The 14,975-nt window shown below is 43.2% G+C and overlaps 1 protein-coding gene across 1 annotated transcript; it reads left to right on the forward strand.

The window, feature by feature from the left end:
* Positions 1–3,656: 3,656 nt before the first annotated feature.
* Positions 3,657–13,100, forward strand: LOC120571697 (E3 ubiquitin-protein ligase RING2-A-like). The gene is made up of 7 exons (XM_039820763.1): positions 3,657–3,943; positions 5,630–5,722; positions 6,174–6,334; positions 9,666–9,881; positions 10,050–10,370; positions 11,158–11,401; positions 12,628–13,100. The coding sequence occupies exons 2-7, from the start codon at positions 5,645–5,647 to the stop codon at positions 12,787–12,789; spliced, it is 1,182 nt and encodes a 393-aa protein (XP_039676697.1). The 5' UTR covers positions 3,657–3,943; positions 5,630–5,644; the 3' UTR covers positions 12,790–13,100.
* Positions 13,101–14,975: the final 1,875 nt, after the last annotated feature.

Consider the following 14,975-nt stretch of genomic DNA (forward strand, 5'->3'; position numbering starts at 1 on the left):
ATGTATTAGTACTTTATGTACTTTAAATAGGTGTCCTTGTCACGTCAAGTCAAGTGAACTTTATTGTCAATTCTGCAATATGTGCCAGACATACAGAGCAATTAAAAAAAACGTTTCTCTCTGACCCACGGTGCAACAAGGACAGGTATAATAAGTATAATATAAAAGATAAGTAATATATACCAGGGGTCTTTAATGTTTTTAAGCCAAGGACCCCTTATCTAAAAGTGAGATGGAGCAGGGACCCCCTACTACATATATTGTATAAAATGAAGTTGCATATTAAACTTGGCCTACAATAACGTGTAGGGCGGCCTAAAGCCTTTAAACATACAATTTTAGCATATAATACTAAGATATTAAAATAATAAAAGTAGGCATGATTGTATAAATCATGTTTTAATGTTAAACATACTGTACATGTGGCACAGTGAATCCTCAGGATGAACTGTATCTGTGGATGGCTACCTTAGTTACTACCTTACCTATAAGCCAGTGGGCCTGTCCTCAGTGGCTTTGGCGAATTGCCAAGATACTGCACCCTCCATTCCAGTTGGTGAGGTGATGCCTGTTTGTTGTCAAGTGGCAAAAATAGAAAACAAGAAGAAGCATAATAACTGTCATGGAAGCACCTGCTGCAGGCTCTCATGGTAACAGACGATGTCCACCCCGACGACAGTGGCGATGAAGATAACGTTACGCACCTAAAGTTCATAATCAAAGTTTTTTTTTTACTTTTACTTCTAATACTTAAGTACATTTAATATAAGAACATTACTTTTGATACTTTAAGTACAGTAAATATCAGATACTTTAAGACTTTGACTCCAGTAATATTCTAAAAGGTGACTTTAACTTCTACCAAAGTCCTTTTCTGGTAAGATACTCGTACTTTTACTCAAGTATTGCTTTCAAGTACTTTATACAAGACTGTGTATACTAGTATCCCTGTACGGATCTGATAGGATTGCTATCATTGTTGTACGTTCTGGCTCAGGTCAAACGTTTTGGGAAACATGAACTATTACAGACCATAAACGCCATAGAACTTTCTTTTTATTATCTGCTTTGACAGTGAGTCGTAACAAAATAAGAGCATACATAAACTACTTTAAAGTACATTTTCTTCAGGGCTAAATTAGGTGGCATTGGATCGTTGCATAAACTCCAGCGTAAGTTAAATGGAAAATGAGTTCCTGGCTCACTCCCATAACATTCTTCCGAAGTGGTTAAACGAACAATGTCAGGCTGGTACACCGCGAGGCGTGGTGCAGGCAGTTACATGTTGGAAGGTTAATACCAATCAATTTGTACATTCCTAACACATGTTATGAAAAGGACACCCATTACAACACACCCCACACTCCCTGAAACCTAAATAAAAAATTATATGTTTTCATCACCACTCATTAGAACTGGAACAATTGTTTAAGATGTACCTCTGTTGTTGGAGAATAATGGTGGGCAGAAGGCAAGGCGAGCTTATTTGAGAAACACCTTCCAAACATAAAAGCACTTCAGAAGGGCATATTTAAAACCCAATTACACTATGACTATATATTATAGAGTGACTCAGAGGGATGAACGTTTCTGTAATTTCATGTAATAACTGTAATAACAGAAATCTTTTTTGTTTTTGTATTTCATCGCTAAGCACGTTATGTTTTCAGTTTGGTTCGGTTAGAGTTGAGGGCAGGACAGCAGAGCAAGCTTAGATGAGAAAGACCTTTCAAACACAAAGGCAATTTCAGAGGGGCGTAATTAAAACACAACGAGACAGACAATATTAGAAATTGACTCAGAGGAATTAAGGGTTCAGTGTAATTACAGAAATCTGGACCTAGATTCCTAGAAGAGCACCTTGCCACCCGTTCTCACGCCGAACTCATAAAATACGGACGTTTGGGCAAAAAGCGCCCTTCAGTGTGTTTGTAGAACGCACTGGGGAGAGCAGCAGCTACACAGGGTTTGAAGATGACGTAGCACTAAGAGCGACTACGATAGCGAGTAGTATGAAAGGCCGAAAATACGCATAGCGAGGTTGGTTGGGGTCGTGGATGGGTCAAACACAGGATTTTCACCCAGGAAACCAGGGATGGTGTCCCGTGTGTCATGTTTCCTAAACCCAACTGTCCCGTTCTTCTTTTCCTGAACCCAACTGTCCCATTCTTCTTTGCCTAAACCCAACCGTCCAGTTCTTCTTTTCCTAAACCCAACTGTCCCATTCTTCTTTTCCTAAACCCAACTGTCCCGTTCTTCTTTTCCTAAACCCAACTGTTCTTCCCGGTGTGTCTTGGAAACGTAAGCCCTACCATGACCTTTTCCTTAACCTAACTGCATCAAAAGTGACGCCAATAGTCCCAACCCAGCGCCTTTAGATATGGCGCTAAAGGAGACTTTTAGGGTCAATGGCACCTGACCAAGCGTCCGTATTTTACGCGATGGGAGTGAGAATGTGTTGCCCGTAGTGTGGACCATACGGGGACTTGAAACAGCGACCCTCCGGTTCCCAACCCAACCCCCTACGGACTGAGTTACTGCCACCCCTTTAAATGGCCTTAAAGAAGTGGTTCCAAAGTACCATGTAGCATTTTCAATTTCTATTTATTTTATTTTTGTGGCTTTCATTGCCTTTACGTATAGGACAGATTAAGACAGGGAAGTGGGAGAGAGAGAGAGGGGGAGTGACATGCAGCAAAGGGCCCGCAGGTCGGAACCGAAGCGGTGGCCGCTGCGACAAGGACTGAGTCTCCGTACATGGGGCGCACGATCAACCACGTGAGCTAACCAGGCGCCCCAATTTCTTTTTCTTTCTTCTTTTTTGGACAAAGAAAGCAAAAGGCATGTTGACATAGCTACCCGGCTGCCTGCTGTTATATGTAGATTGTGTTGTCTGTATTTGATGTCTTGTTGTTGTGCTGTTTTAGCCTGTGGCGTGATGCGTGTTTTACTAGACGACCCAAATGTGAATAAGCCTTTGGACTTTATTGTGTTTTTATCCTTTGAGATTTTTTTTATGTCGGCCTATGTAATTACTGCTGTGCGGTAGGGGTGGGAATCGCCAGAGGCCCCACGATACGATATGATCACAATACGATGTTCTAGAGATTTTAATTTTATTGCAATATTCTTCAATATGTTACAATTATTACCCGTTTTCCAACTTCAAATTATGTCCCCAAAGGAAAACTTTGTCAACATCAGTTTTATCTAAAAAAATATACATTTCTCTGTGGCTTAATCTATAATAATACAACATCATTTATTAGTTGATGTATATTTTGTATTAATAATCTGAAAAAAAGTAACTAAAGCTGTCAAAAAATTTTTTGTGAAAAGAACAATATTGGCTTCCAAAATGTTGTGGAGTAGAAGTATGAAGTAGCATAAAATGGAAATACTCAAGTAAAGTACAAATACCGGAACATTGTAGCATATCACTATCTATCTATCTATCTATCTATCTATCTATCTATCTATCTATCTATCTATCTATCTATCTATCTATCTATCTATCTATCTATCTATCTATCTATCTATCTATCTATCTATCTATCTATCTATCTATCCTGTTGTTGTTATACACCGACTGGCCGCTGGGGGCCACTGTAGCTAAGAAGGGGGCGATGCGTTCGCCAAGCAGCGCCGGGGAAAAGGCGAGTTGTTCCGGGGAGAAGAAGAAGAAAGATGTCCACCGTAGCTAACGTTAGCTAGCATCTGGGGCTCGAAAAATGATGCGCCGTTCATCATTTTGTCGTTTTTTCTCTTCGAGCGAGCCACAGCCATAACTAAAACATCCCTCCGTCGACTGTATAAGAACATAACTACGGGAGTGTGTTATTAGAGTGATTCATAACGTAGTTTTTGGGAGGCTGTGTGTGTGTTTGTGCAGGGGGGGGGGTGGGGGTCTCGTCAGGTCAGCTGTCCGTCAGTTAAACGTCAGGTGAGTTTACAGTTTGATTTTCTGCTTTTCCTACTCTCTAATTTCACGTATCCATCGAGGAATAGGAAGATGTTAATGTTTATTTGTAAACCATGCACACATATACAACTTTGCAAACTTGTTTATTGATTGTAACCGTGATGAAGAATCACCGTTTTGTCCCTGTGGCAAGTTTGCTGTTCAGTGTGTCAGCGGGTCTCAGTGGTGTGTTTTATTTTTGTCACAACGATATGATATCAATATAACATCATTGTGTTAATGTAACTTCGCTCTGTTGTTAATGTAGTTTTACTCTAAATGTCTTAATTTTCCTCATGAATTCACTGTAGTTCACAACACAATTCATTTATTCACAAATACCACTTGAAACATTACAATAATACAGTTGGGGGTACAAGATTAATTGGGTAAGTGAATGGGTCCCCAAAAAGCTAGAAAAGCTTATAGGTGGGGGCCCATGATTCAATATAAAGTAGTGGAACAAAGTATAGAATACACAATTTCCACAAATGATGATGACTAGATGCACTAGGCTCTAGTACATACATGACACTACATATACATACAATCATACATACATCCCAGTAGTCCATGAAAAAATAGTTTTAAATTAGATATAGGTTAATAAGAAATATTTTTTAGTTGTCTTTTAAAGTTGATATTCATATAGAGAATGTATCCTCATGTGCAGTGGCTTGCATAAGTTTACACACCCATGCTAAAGTTGTCTTAAAAAGAGGAAAAAAAAACCCCATCTTTTGGAAATTGATCTTAATGCCTTAATTAAAAAAATTAGGAAAAATCCAACCTTTTAAGGACACCAATTTTCTTTGTGAATGAATAATGTTTCGTAAATAAATAAATGTTCTTCCTTAAAGTACAGGGGGCATAAGTATACACACCCCTATGTTAAATTCCCATAGAGGCAGGCAGATTATTATCTTTAAAGGCCAGTTATTTCATGGATCCAGGATACTATGCATCCTGATAAAGTTCCCTTGGCCTTTGGAATTAAAATAGCCCACACACATCGTCAGGTACCCTTCACCATACCTAGAGATTGGCATGGAGTACTTTCCATAAAATCATCTCTCAGTGCAAATCACACCAGCTATTAGGCTAACTGAAATAAAACCATGCCAATCTCTAGGTATGGTGAAGAGTATACGATGATGTGGGGCTATTTTGGATTCTTCAGCATAAACCAAGAACAACAAAAAAATGAACCATGAAATAAAATACAATAATCAGAGGAAATAGTGCATTTTTTGGGGACTATTTTCAGCGGTGGAGTAATCCAAGTTTGGTGCTTAAGTGAGTATTTGTGGCAGCAGGACGGTGTATGTGGGATTGAGTCATAATAAACAGCTGTGTGTGTGTGTGTGTGTGTGTGTGTGTGTGTGTGTGTGTGTGTGTGTGTGTGTGTGTGTGTGTGTGTGTGTGTGTGTGTGTGTGTGTGTGTGTGTGTGTGTGTGTGTGTGTGTGTGTGTGTTCAGTTTGGCTCACTGATGTGTTTTTATGATACATCAGGCTTGTTAGTAGATACATTCACTGTTGGTTTGAGTCTGGAAAAATTTGTGTGGTGTGTTGCTTGGGACTAAGGGCCCTGACAGGTACAGGTGTATAGTTTTTTTTATATATATGTGTGTGTGTGTGTGTGTTCTCTTTCTCTCTCTCTCGGTCCAGTGAGAACCAGTCGTCATGGCGGCTCCGGTAAACATCCAGACTCCCAGTAAGACCTGGGAGCTGAGTCTGTATGAGCTTCACAGGAGCCCTCAGGTAAACCTGTGTGTGTGTGTGTGTGTGTGTGTGTGTGTGTGTGTGTGTGTGTGTGTGTGTGTGTGTGTGTGTGTGTGTGTGTGTGTGTGTGTGTGTGTGTGTGTGTGTGTGTGTTCTGATGTTTCATTTTTTCAATTGTCATATGCTGGTTTTGTTGGTTAATGTAGAAGATGTTGGAGAACTACTGAAGAAGCCTCCATATTAGCACTTTAACATAAAAAAAAAACAGGACATATGGTCCACACTACAGGAAAAATGTGGAAAAGGTACAAAATGAAAGAAGACAACGCAAAATAAAAATACATTTGACTCCTGGGACAGAATAAATGTACACTCTTCCACCATGAAAACCAGCTAAATATGATTTTTAGGATCCTCCTTTAACAAAAATGGGCCCAAAAATGAATGTGTGTCTCTCTGTCTGTCTGTGTGTCTCTGTTTGTCTGTTTAGGAGGCGATCATGGATGGGACGGAGGTGGCGGTGTCTCCCCGCTCTCTGCACAGCGAGCTGATGTGTCCCATCTGTCTGGACATGCTGAAGAACACCATGACAACCAAAGAGTGTCTGCACCGCTTCTGCTCTGACTGTATCGTCACCGCGCTGCGATCCGGGTGAGCGCAATACAACCGCGACTCCTCGCTATTGGTTCTTTTGGATGAATCGACTGTTGGTCTCGCGTTGCCAGACCTTCCTCCACAGCGCTGCGAAGGAAGGTCTGGGTAGTCTTTGTAAATTACAGAGTGTGGTCTAGACCTACTCTATCTGTAAAGTGTCTTGAGATAAGTCTTGTTATGATTTGATACTATAAATACAATTTGAATTGAATAGTCCACACAGCATTCCTGGATAGGAAAAAAAACTCACTGGGTTGTTTGCATTTCTTTAAACCAATCAGAATGGTCTTTGGTGGCGCCAAGCTCCGGACGCAGCGACGGTAGCTCTGCTAAATAGTCTCTGGAAGGAACTTGTTTTGGTGGAACATTTGCACATTGTAAAAGATAACGCCCCATACAATATTAAATGAAGTGAACTGTTGACACAATACAGTAACGTGATCTATTTAAATTAGCTGATACATGGTTAAACCTCATTGGCTCTTACCAGTGTATCTCCGTGTGTACTTCGTCCACAGCAATCCCACCAATCACTCCCAAAACGTCCCAGTTAGAGGAAATGCCCTAAACATATTCTTTGTAAATCACTACGATCATTCCCTAAAAGAACCGAGCAGGTCTGCCTTGTTGCAACATCCAAATTTTCCTTAAAGTGCTCATATTACGCTTTTTGGCTTTTTCCCTTTCCTTTATTGTGTCTTTTTTTTGTGCACGTTATAGGTTTACAAAGTGAAAAAGCCCAAAGTCCCCCCCCCCCCAAAGGGACTTACCATCTCCAACAGAAAACACTGTTCACCAACTGCTCCAAACAGCTCTATTGTAGTCCAGCCTTTACTTCAGAGACAAACGAGGTCACTTTGTAACACATGTTATAATGCTCGCCTAGCAGCTAGCGTTGCACGCCCTCATACTCTGCTTCTGGCTGGCTAGTAGTCCTTCCGTAGCTACTGTCAGGGCATGCCCTCATACTCTGCTTCTGACTGGCTAGTAGTCCTTACCTAGGTACTGTCAGGGCATGCCCTCATACTCTGCTTCTGACTGGCTAGTAGTCCTTACCTAGCTACTGTCAGGGCACGCCCTCATACTCTGCTTCTGACTGGCTAGTAGTCCTTACCTAGCTACTGTCAGGGCACGCCCTCATACTCTGCTTCTGACTGGCTAGTAGTCCTTCCGTAGCTACTGTCAGGGCATGCCCTCATACTCTGCTTCTGACTGGCTAGTAGTCCTTACCTAGCTACTGTCAGGGCACGCCCTCATACTCTGCTTCTGACTGGCTAGTAGTCCTTACCTAGCTGCTGTCAGGGCATGCCCTCATACTCTGCTTCTGACTCGCTAGTAGTCCTTACCTAGTTACTGAGGCTGTGCGACTCCCAACAAAGATGGAACAGAAGTGCGATGCCTCATTCTAAAACAGAGAGCTCAACACACAGGGTGAAAAGAGGAGCTGCAGCAATGTGCAGTACAACAAAAATATGGTGTTTTTTGAAAATGAAAACCATGTAAACCTATTCTGATATAACCTCTAAATACAATTATGAACCTGAAAATGAGCATAATATGGGCACTTTAAAGCTTGCCATTTTCAGACCTGCCAACCTGTACGCATGTTGTGTAGTAGATACGCATTTTGACATCAAAATACGGTGATAGGATTTGTCACTTTAAACTACGCGAAAATCAGTTGACTGTTTTGAGTTCACTCGTTGACGTGCAGCCGTCTCAGTCTAACTCTTGATGATAGTAGGCAGCTAAAACTTATGGCTAAAACAGCGTAGCAGCCACGAGCATGCTGGAAAAAAAACTAAAGAAGAAGAGTTTGACCAATCACACCTTCGGGTCCCTTCCTCTAATGTCAAGTGGGGATATCGGCTACTGATAGTAAAACGAAAGCATCAAATGCAAGTGTTATTCATTCCTCTCTCATTCCCGTTTAGTTTCCCCAAGTTAAACACAAAAGGTTAAAACTGAGCGGAGGATGTGCGGAATGTGTCGGTATCTGTCGGACTTTGGCTGGCCGTTCGGCGCCTTCAGACAAAGCTCAAGCTAACAGGCTAAAGGCTTATTAGCTAGCCAAACACCGAGCGGTAACCTCGGCAAAGATTGGCTCTGTGGGCGCATCAATCTGCTCGGTGTGCGTAACAGAGCGAGCAGCCGCCGGACTCTAACACCTGTTGATCCGCGCAGGACTTCACTGTGAGCGGACTGTTTAGAGACGATGTGACCGGCAGGTAACGTTAAAGGTTATCTGCTACTGTAGCAGAGCTGCAAGTAAACGCTGAACTGAGCTGTGTGTTTTCAGTGTTAACCCTTGTGGTCCTTCGGGTCCCAGTGACCCGAAGGACCACACAAGGATTATGTACTTCCGTTTACTTTGTTGAGAATTGCTCTCTAAACCCTGTTTCTTGTAAAGTAAGTAAGTAAAGTTTATTTCTAGAACACATTTAAACACAGTTTAAGCTGACCAAAATGCTGTACAAACAAGAACTAAGGTGCTGTATTAACCCTTGTTTAGAGAGCAATTCTCAACAAAGTAAAGGGAAGTACATAATCCTTGTGTTGTCCTTCGGGTCACTGGGACCCGAAGGACAACACAAGGGTTAAACACTGCTGCAGGTGTTCATGCACGACTGTTGTTGGTGATTTTCCAGAGGAGGAAGACTTACTCACATCATGTATTGCAGTAAAAGTAGAAAAAACAGTGTTGTAGATTTACAAATGACTTGTCCGTTACAAGTCCTGCATTCAACATCTTCCCTAATATGTAATAGTACAAAAGTATTATCAAAATATACTTAAAGTACCAAAAGTGAAAGTGCTCATTATGCAGTGTAATTTATTTTATTGGATTATATTATGGTCAAATTAATTCTATTAAATATGACTGATGATTTAAATAAAATGTTTTATTTAATTCAAGTAGCCTACTTGAACATAATTATTTTCTAGGGTTTAAAATGTATACAGATTTGAGATTTAATGGCACATTTTTTCCACGTGCGTGCCGCCATGTTCATGAACCAGAACTTCGACAATAAATCAGTAAGTTGCTACTCTCAAAAAAGTTTTTCAAGGTTGGCAGGTCTGCATTTTCAGCCTGCAACGTTGTTTCGAGGTTCCGGTTAATGTGGCTTGATGCCACCGGAGTTTGAAGTTAACTAAAAGAAAGTCTAAAGTGAGGGACATCCGGCGAAATTTTTGACGGCGCCGGAACTATCCCGTAAATATAGACTAATCTCCTAGACTAATACGTTTCTGTCAATGCTTTTTAAAGGCACATATTTTGACTGGAATGCCGTGCAGATACTTTTACCGTCTCCTCCTACCGCAGGAACAAAGAGTGTCCGACCTGCAGGAAGAAGCTGGTCTCCAGGCGTTCGCTGCGCCGAGACTCCAACTTTGACGCGCTGATCTCCAAGATCTACCCGAGCCGCGATGAGTACGAGGCCCACCAGCGCCGCGTCCTCGAGAGACTCAACAGGCTGCACAACAAGGAGGCGCTGAGCTCCAGCATCGAGGAGGGGCTCCGACAGCAGGCCCGCTACAGGTCCGAGAGGTGTTGGAATTGCAATAAAAGTATTTTTTTCTTAAAAGAGTCTACCGAACGAACGCTGGAGATCAGTGAACACGGTGACATCCGCAAAAAAACATGTCTGATAGGCAAACGTATCCAAGCAGATTATCCAGAATATTGTGTATCCCCTCCGCCCTGCAGGAACCACCGGGTGAAGAAGCCGACTCAGGAGAGCGACAACACCACCTTCAGTGGCGGGGAAGACAACGGCGACGCCCGCTCCCACCTGTCCCATGACTCGGCGCCCTCGCACACCCCTCTACCCGCCGGTCAGACCCCGTCGGAGGCCGGCCCGAGCCGCAAGCGGCCGCGGGCGTCCGAAGACGGCTCGGGGCCCGAGGCGGACAGCGGCAGCCCCACGCCTCCGCTGAGGCGCCACAAAGAGGGGCCGGCCTCGGAGATCGAGCTGGTGTTCAGACCCCACCCGGAGCTGGTCCACGCCGAGGACTACAACCAGACCAGGTGAGGCCGACGCATTTGTAACATATGTCAGTTAAAGGTGCGGTAAGCGATGCAAAGATGGTTGATATTTGAACTCAACTGCCAAACAAATGCATTTGTGTTGTAGCTTTTGCGTTCGTGTTGTGGATCACCAGAGTCATATAAGCAACAAATAAGCAACTCAAATAATATTGTTCATGTCCAAAATCAATCTTCATTTATATAGCACCTTTCCAACGTGACAATATGCAATTCAAAGTTATTGAAAAACATCAGATAAGATAAGAAAAATTATACATAAATGGGTTTAGAAACCAATGCACACTAAAATAAAAAAAAATAAAAAAAATGAATAAAATATATTTAAAAAACATTGAAATGTTTAAAATAATAAAATGATAAGACACTACTTGAAAGCCAGACTGAATAAGTAGGTTTTTAGTCTCCGTTTAAAGGTATTTATATTACCGTTCCCTCTCAGAGGAGCTGGAATTTAAGAGGGAGAACCTCCCCCCTTCTTAATTTTCATTATTCATAATAGAAATTGATTTGGCATCCATCAGTGTCCATGTTCAACTCAGTCGGTTTGAACAAATCCACTCCTAATATCCCCCACAGGCCGTGGATTTCTTGCCTTTCGGCATTCTTGGCTTCCGCGATGCGTCTTCGCCATAGCTGAGCACAAATGCCCCCGGTTACGTATATTTCAAATGATAAACGCAGCTCTTTCAGCAGCCTACCCCTGGCATTACGCCACATGACCGCCCCTTCCCTCATATCTCATCAACTGTGCTATCCCTTTGACCAGATACGTGAAGACGACCGCCAACGCCACGGTGGACCATCTGTCGAAATACCTTGCTCTGCGCATCGCTCTGGAGGACAGACGGACCAACGGAGAGACAGAGGACAGAGGACGAGAGGAGGGAGGAGGAGGAGGCGGAGGAGAGGAAACAGGAGGAGCAGCAGCAGGTGGAGAGGGGTCGAGTCTGAGCGCCATCAGTGAGAAACAGTACACCATCTACATCATGACGAGAGGAGGACAGATCTCTGTGAGTAATGTCAATTTTATTTCTATTGCACCATTGTAAATAGTCTGTATTCATGTTTACTCTTAACGAATGATCAAAGCGCTTTTACATAGTACGGGAACCATTCAGCATTCGCACACATTTATACGCTCAATGGTGTTTTAAGGCCCCAATGTCGACTTCAAGGCACCTAACCCTAGTGCTTTTCCAGGCAGCGCTGCCTGGAAGACGACGTAGGGGGCTTAAACCGCCCATTTATACACCGTGGCCGAGGCTGCCGTGCAAGACCTCGTCAGATAAACATTCGCACACATTTACACTCTGATGGCGCTGACAGTAAATATAATAATAAAAAAAATGTTACACCAAAACATTCAACTAAATATTGCACATTCGATTAATAATATCGATCGCATTCTTTCAAGTCTCGATTTCGATTTGAAAGCGATTAATCGTTCAGCCCTAATTATAACCCTGCTATTTACTGACAATTGTTCTTCTAATAACTGTTTTGTGGATTTGAACGCAACTTTATAATCACTTCGGTTTCTCTGTTATTTTTCCTTTATTCAACAACCCTCTCTCCATTCTTTCCTTCCTTCCCACCCTTCTATCCCACCCTCTATCCCTCCCTTCTTTCCCTCCCTCCCTCCCTTCTTTCATTCCCTCCTTCCCTCCCTTATATCCCACCCTCCCTTCTTTCCTTCCCACCCTCCCTTCTATCCCTCCCTTCTTTTTCCTTCTTTCCCTCCCTCCCTCCCTTCTGTCCTTGCCTCCCTCCCTGCCTTCTGTCCTTGCCTCCCTCCTTCCCTTCTGTCCTTGCCTCCCTCCCTCCCTCCCTTCTTCCCCTCCCTCCCTTCTGTCCTTGCCTCCCTCCCTCCCTTCTGTCCCTCCCTTCTTCCCCTCCTTCCCTCCCTTCCGTCCTTGCCTCCCTCCCTCCTTCCCTTCTGTCCTTGCCTCCCTCCCTGCCTTCTGTTCTTGCCTCCCTCCTTTCCCTTCTGTCCTTGCCTCCCTCCCTCCCTCCCTCCCTTCTTCCCCGCCTTCCCTCCCTTCTTCCCCGCCTTCCCTCCCTTCTGTCCTTGCCTCCCTCCCTTCTGTCCCTCCCTTCTTCCCCTCCTTCCCTCCCTTCCGTCCATGCCTCCCTCCCTCCCTCCTGTCCCTTCTTCCCCTCCTTCCCCTCCCTTCTTCCCCTCCTTCCCCTCCCTCCCTCCCTTGTGTCCTTGCCTCCCTCCTTCCCTCCCTCTCAGACTCTGAACGGCTCTCTGACTCTGGAGTTGGTCAACGAGAAATACTGGAAGGTGAGGAAGCCTCTGGAGCTTTACTACGCTCCCACCAAGGACCAGCCACCGCCGCCGCCACCACCACAGCAACCGCAGCAGAAGTCCCCTCCCCCACAGAGGGAGGGATGAGGGGGAGCGCTGTCCTGCTTTTCTCTCCAACCGCACGTCTTCTTCTGAAGGTGGAAGTTCAGTCTGCAAAATAGAGCTCAACAGCACCCGCCAATTTGTTTTTTTTTTTAACGGCTCAGGTTCCCGGAAGTGTTTATCCCCGTTCGATTGTTCCATTGACGTTTTTCAAAAATAATTGCGGGTTGTATAAAGAATTTTACGTCTGGAACCGAGCCAACCAGAAAGGGAGGAATCATCACCATGACACATTTGATTCAGCACGAAAACCCCCCAAAAACATTTTGAAAACGTAAAAAAAAAAAAGGCAAAGGTACAAGACTGTGTGTACAGAAACGATCATAGACTTCTATAGAGAGCCGAAGTCACGCCCCGTCCGGTTGGACCTCATGGGACCTTAACTCGGAAAAAATATAAACGGGGAGAGGCAGATTATTTTTTGATCCCGTTATGAATTGAGCCGTGGATTACAAATGTGATGTTCGTCAATTTAAAAGAAATTAAAGTCCCGTGGACCGGAAGTAGAAGGAGCGTGACTTCGGCTCTCTATTGCAGAAGCTCGCTCTAGCGGTTTGCGGGTACGGTGACCGTTTCCATGGTAACAGCGGGTTGGACCAATGGAGACGTAGCCGTTACGCTTAGGATTGTGGTATTTCTCCACAAGATCGGGAACAAAACATGTTTTTCTTAAAACCAGGTTGATTTCATACGGCAGGGGTCTTCAACGTTTTTTTAAGCCAAGGGACCCCCTTAACTATTCCTGCGGCGTCGCTGTGACGACCAGCCACGCATGAGGCGGTACTATAGCTCACGAAAAAGGAGGACAGGGCACCGCGGTCGAGCAGAGCTGGTACTAGCAGTGGGTAAGCGCCATTAGTGACTGCCTTACCTATGTAGGCCGGTAATTCTATTATTTTCACAAATTGCAAAGCTGATTTATATTTGCAAATAATTTATAATATTAAGATATTAAAATTTTCTTGGAAACTTTCAAAATAAAATGAACAATAATTTGGCAGCGGCCCTGCAGTAACTCTGAGGACCCCACCTAGGGGTCCCGGACTCCCCTGTTGAAGATCCCTGTCATACGGACTCCACAACCTCGGAGCTCAGGGTCAGTCTACCTCGGATATTTAAGACATTATATATATCTCAATTATAGAGAAAATCAATGGGATTTATTTTTTTTTTTCTTCCTTCTGGAACCACACTGTTGAGCTCTATTTCACAGCTTATTATCATCTTATCTTTTTTTGAACAAAATGTACTGGCATTAAGGTTTTTGAAGGAAGATTTATCAAGAAGAAGAGACTACTAAATAACAGCTGGTAAATCTTTGCTTTTGTGTACAAAAAAAAAGCCTTCATTTGAAGATAATGTTCTGACAGTTTATTGGTAATTTGTTCCAGTCGTCAGGGGAGATTTGGGATTATAAACTCCCTTTTTTTTTTTTATATGAAGCTCCTGCAACTCGTTAGCTTTCTGTTTTGAATATCTTATTACTTACAAAACTCAATAACTGCGCACACTTAGAGACAAAAGCTATGGGGAGATCCTTAGGCTTACCAAGCCACCTTCCATCTGAAGCGTTTAAAGACTCTATTTGTCCATTGTTTATTTCTAAAGAAACACGACAATGTATAAAAGGCTCCATTACCTTGTATCTCACGTTATGGCACCGTAGCAGCTGTTTTTGTAAAAATAGGCTAACGATTGTGTCATAAGCACACGACTTTCTGTCACACTGTAATTGCCATATAATCAGGAGAAGCTCGCAGGCAATAGGTCTCCACTTCTCCTCCGGTAAGACCCGAGAGAAAATAGAACAACAATCAAAGACGGTTCTTGGTTGTAAAAACTAGAATAAATTAAATAAATTGTTTCTTAGAGTAATTTGATCTGAATTTAATGTCTGAATGAATCTATTTATGGAATATTTTGTATAATTTAATTTCTAAGAACATGACTGAAGCTCTTTCGCTACTTTCTGCTCTCACGTGGGACGTGTTGCGTCGCTGATGGGAGCTTTTTCTGCAGTTGGATCTAAACTCAAACTTTTAGTGCCGTTTGGATTAAAGACCCACCGCTGTTAACGTAAATGAGCTTAAAGACGCACACGTTCAGTCCTTCCCGTTTCCTGCAAATGCATCCATTGATTTTCTTCTGAACTGCTTATCCTGTCAAGGGCT

This window comes from Perca fluviatilis, chromosome 13 (genome assembly GCF_010015445.1).
Source record: "Perca fluviatilis chromosome 13, GENO_Pfluv_1.0, whole genome shotgun sequence".
In the NCBI taxonomy this organism is placed as follows: domain Eukaryota; kingdom Metazoa; phylum Chordata; class Actinopteri; order Perciformes; family Percidae; genus Perca; species Perca fluviatilis.

Coding starts and splice junctions, on each gene's coding strand:
- LOC120571697 (XM_039820763.1), top strand. CDS start 5,645: ATGGCGGCTCCGGTAAACATCCAGACTCCCAGTAAGACCTGGGAGCTG. Junction 9,882..10,049: donor CGACAGCAGGCCCGCTACAG/GTCCGAGAGGTG, acceptor TCCGCCCTGCAG/GAACCACCGGGTGAAGAAGC. Junction 10,371..11,157: donor GAGGACTACAACCAGACCAG/GTGAGGCCGACG, acceptor CCCTTTGACCAG/ATACGTGAAGACGACCGCCA.